The sequence below is a fragment of the Colobus angolensis genome, unplaced genomic scaffold, assembly GCF_000951035.1.
Source record: "Colobus angolensis palliatus isolate OR3802 unplaced genomic scaffold, Cang.pa_1.0 Scaffold51, whole genome shotgun sequence".
Lineage (NCBI taxonomy): Eukaryota > Metazoa > Chordata > Mammalia > Primates > Cercopithecidae > Colobus > Colobus angolensis.
Window position 1 is genome coordinate 14,195,586 of NW_012118599.1, and position 3,732 is coordinate 14,199,317.

Genomic DNA, 3,732 nt, shown 5'->3' on the forward strand with positions numbered 1-3,732 from the left:
TGTTAGCCAGGATGGTCTCGATCTCCTGACCTCGTGATCCGCCCGTCTCGGCCTCCCAAAATGCTGGGATTACAGGCTTGAGCCACCGCGCCCGGCCAGCTCTGCTTTAAGACTTCCAAGAACCGATCTCTGCTTGACCCAGCCTTAGCCTACGACAGCACCAGCCCTACTATGGTACTCTTCAGACCCCTCCCTACCCCATGTCTCATGGTTGTTAAAGCTACCCACTGATTTCAGGCTGGCTGTGGTCACCGCAAAATGTCCCTTCTACAGCAACATGAGCCCTGGAGAGCAATACCCGGTGCAGCCTGACGCATTCAAATAGAAATCTAATGTGAATTCACATGGAAACCTCACTCACCCCCAGGTCACATAAGGTTCCACTATACGCAGCATTTTTAGGTTGTTGGGGGTGACTTTTACAAAGACACCACTAAAAATTTTCTTTAGGCGAAGTCTTGCAATGGTTCTCTGCACCAGTAAACTCACGCCATCAATCCTGAAATGAACAGCAACAGAAGTCAGACAGACTCCCTCCAGTTTATGTCAGTCTAGCAAGCACAACATGCGAGGTCACTACACTGGGTAATCTGGAGTAAGACACAGAGACTATGCCTTAAAGAGCTCAGTTTAGTGGGAGGCAGTTATGAAAACCGATCCTTTCATGATGTGGAGCAATGCCTGGAATGCTATGGAAACACAGAGACAGTCCCTGAACTTGTGTGTTTCTCAGGGGTTGAGGGAGTGCTGGTATGCAGGTCTACGCATGTCCAGCTAAGGAAGCTGGATATGCTTTTATGGGCAGTAAAGGCTACTGAAGATTTTAAGTAGAAGAGACAAGACCAGATTTCTTTCTGACAATCACCAAGGGCAGAGTATGGGATAGATCACAGTATGACACTAGAGGCAAGGAAATCCAGGAGGAAGGTTAATTCAATAGTTTAGGAAAAATATGAGCAGTGGTAGAAGGCTACAAAGGACAGAGCTCATAAAAATATACAAAAGTCACAGGTTTCTGGTTTGGGTGACTGGGTAGGGAAACAGCAAGAAGTAGAGTTGCACATGAGGTGGGCAGGGGGTTGCAAAAGTTCCACTAACTGAGGAAAAATGTCTCCCCTTCACTGAATATGCTTCATCCACTCAGCCTGGTTTCAGTTCCTAGAATGATGCCTTGCTTTCCCCACCTCAGGACTTCAGCACATATGCCTGGAAAGTCTCCCAACACTGGTGAACGCCTTTCACATCTTTCAGGTCTCAGGTAGAAGTTCCTGCTTTAGAGAGGGTGTCCTCAACCCCCTCTCCCTAGTGAGCACTTTACCCTCACAGCACTTACTTTCAAGTCTATCTGTCTAAGGTCTTCCAAATATTGCAGACTAAATTTTGCTCAACCCTGACATCCCAGCATGACTTGGCTGAGTGGCCTGGGGCTTATTATCTCCCTAGAAAGGGGTCTAAAGCTTAAGCAACGGTTTGCCCTAGTCTCATGCAATTAGAAAGACACCAGTTCCTTACCTTTCGATGCGTACAACAAAGGCCAAGGAATGTTTATCTGGCAATTCCAAGGCATGAGGTTTCACTTCTAGTCGTCTGAGACGCACCTTGTCACGTTTCTGCCGCCAGGAATCATGTAGGAATGATTCTAGTCGCTTAAACCTGAGCCCTTTTCCTTTCCTCTGCTACAGAGAAGACAGACCATCATTATCATCTTGTGCCTCCATACATTTTTACTTTTAGAACAGTAATTCATGAGTGACAACTGATAGAGCTTATTTCCCCGTGTTCTACAATGCAGAGCAAAGCAATATTCTCTATTTTCATATAAGAGAAAAATGAGAAACCAAAGTAAAGGTGGAGTTGAGTAAACTTGGGAATTACTGGGAAAAATAATTAACAAAGAAAAAATTAGTTTGCATGATATTAATCAATGTTTACTAACAAGCTTCCTTAAACTCAACGCCAGCATTTGCCTGCAGGTGTTAAATATTTGCTAAAGGAAGACATAAACCATATACACTTGGTGCTCTGCATCTGTGATTCAACCAACCCCAGATGGAAAATACTTCTGAGGAGCACATACACAGTGGCTCACCTATAGTCCAGCTACTCAGGAGGCTGAGGCAGGAGGTTCTCTTGAACCCAGGAATTCAAGGCTGCAATGAGCTATGATCCTGCCACTGCACTTAGTCTGGGTAACAGAATACGAATACCTCCTTTTTTTTTTTTTTTTTTTTTTTTTTTTTTGAGACGGAGTCTTACTCTGTTGCCCAGGCTGGAGTGCAGTGGCGTGATCCTGGCTCACTGCAATCTCTGCCTCCTAGGTTCAAGCGATTCTCCTGCCTCAGCCTCCCGAGTAGCTGGGACTACAGGCATGCGCCACCACACCCACCTAATTTTTGTATTTTTAGTAGAGACAGGGTTTCACCATGTTGGCCAGGATGGTCTCAATCTCCTGACCTCATGGTCTGCCTGCCTTGGCCTTCCGAAGTGCTGGGATTACAAGCATGAGCCACCGCGCCCGGCCAGCAATAGTTTTTAGTTACTAGACATCTTCTAAGCCTATAACTCTTAGGCTATGCATAGCCCCATGTCCTAATCAGGCATTGACTGATCCCAGCAGGTCTCCATCTATTTGTACCAGCCTCCTTTTTCCTCCCAATCTCAAGGTTACTAAATAATCTCTTAAATACTACTAAACGCAAAGAGAACTTGTAAAGTGGCAAGGTATGGCCCATCAAAAGTCAACCCAAGGGCAATTTTCAGCCCTACCTCACCTGGGTCTAGTTCAGCTGGCGGATAAGCTGATTGATGCGTTCACCCCGATAGCCAGGTGTGCCCATCTCCTTGAGGAAGCCCACTCTATTTTTGGTAGCATGTCGGGCCACTGAGAGGTGGAAAGGGCGCAAGAACCATGAGATCTCCTGGAAATGCTTCCCTGGGAAGGCAATTTCATGAATGAGGTCTTCCAAGCAAATGACGCCAAACTTCCCTAAGAAACACAAAAGCACAGATTCCTTTATCAACATGTATCCAGCATATACTAAGCTGGGCACTCTGGCAGACGCTTGGGACCCCAAGAATACAACCTGAATCTCACATCAAAGCTTCAAAGACCCTGGCTTTCTGCCCCAGATGATCCTAAGCTGTAGCACTCACCCAGGTGCTCCTCAATCACTGTGTTGTCTGTCAGAGGGATGGTCTTATTCTTGACCTTGGCTTGTCCACGTTTCAAAATAAGTTCTCGGACCGACTTCAGATTTGGAAATCTATGTGGGAAAATAAAGCACGGTTTTCACCAGCACTTGGCACGCTACATACCAGTCCTGCAGCCTGGCTGAGGAGAGGCTGGAGAGATTCTCCCACATACCCACTTCTCCCAACGAGCAAGTGTTCTGCAATCACATTCCAGCTGAAATGCTTGGAAATATTCCTAATAAAGAACCGAAGAGACCCCACTCACATAATCAGAAATTTAAATTTATGGATGTAAATGTTCACCAGGGAAAATATCGCCAAAAACAAAACAGAAACAATGTCCTAGCTTAGCTTAGGGGCTAGGACTCTGGCCTTAGGTGACCTTCTAACTCAAGATAGTGCAAGAGTTAGAAATGAAATCCAAGTTTTTGTTGGGTTTCAATGTTTGAGGAATACTACTATTTTTTTTTTTGAGACGGAGTCTTGCTCAGTCGCCCAGGCTGGAGGGCAGTAGTGCAATCTCGGTTCACTGTAAGCTCC

At 45.8% G+C, this 3,732-nt stretch overlaps 1 protein-coding gene and 1 long non-coding RNA gene across 2 annotated transcripts in view; both read right to left on the reverse strand.

The window, feature by feature from the left end:
• Nucleotides 1–103: 103 nt before the first annotated feature.
• RPL7L1 (ribosomal protein L7-like 1) overlaps nt 104–3,732 on the reverse strand; it is a 7,174-nt gene continuing 3,545 nt past the window's right edge. Inside the window, exons 3-4 of the mRNA XM_011960424.1 lie at nt 1,513–1,676; nt 104–499 (exon numbers count right to left, since the gene is read on the reverse strand). Coding sequence (XP_011815814.1) covers nt 358–499; nt 1,513–1,676 — 306 coding nt within the window. The 3' untranslated portion in view covers nt 104–357. The remainder of the gene's footprint in view (nt 500–1,512; nt 1,677–3,732) is intronic.
• LOC105524934 lies at nt 2,242–3,661 on the reverse strand. Its single transcript, XR_001003832.1, has 2 exons — nt 3,154–3,661; nt 2,242–2,986 (listed from the first exon to the last, which is right to left on the reverse strand). It is a non-coding gene; the product is annotated as an uncharacterized LOC105524934 (long non-coding RNA).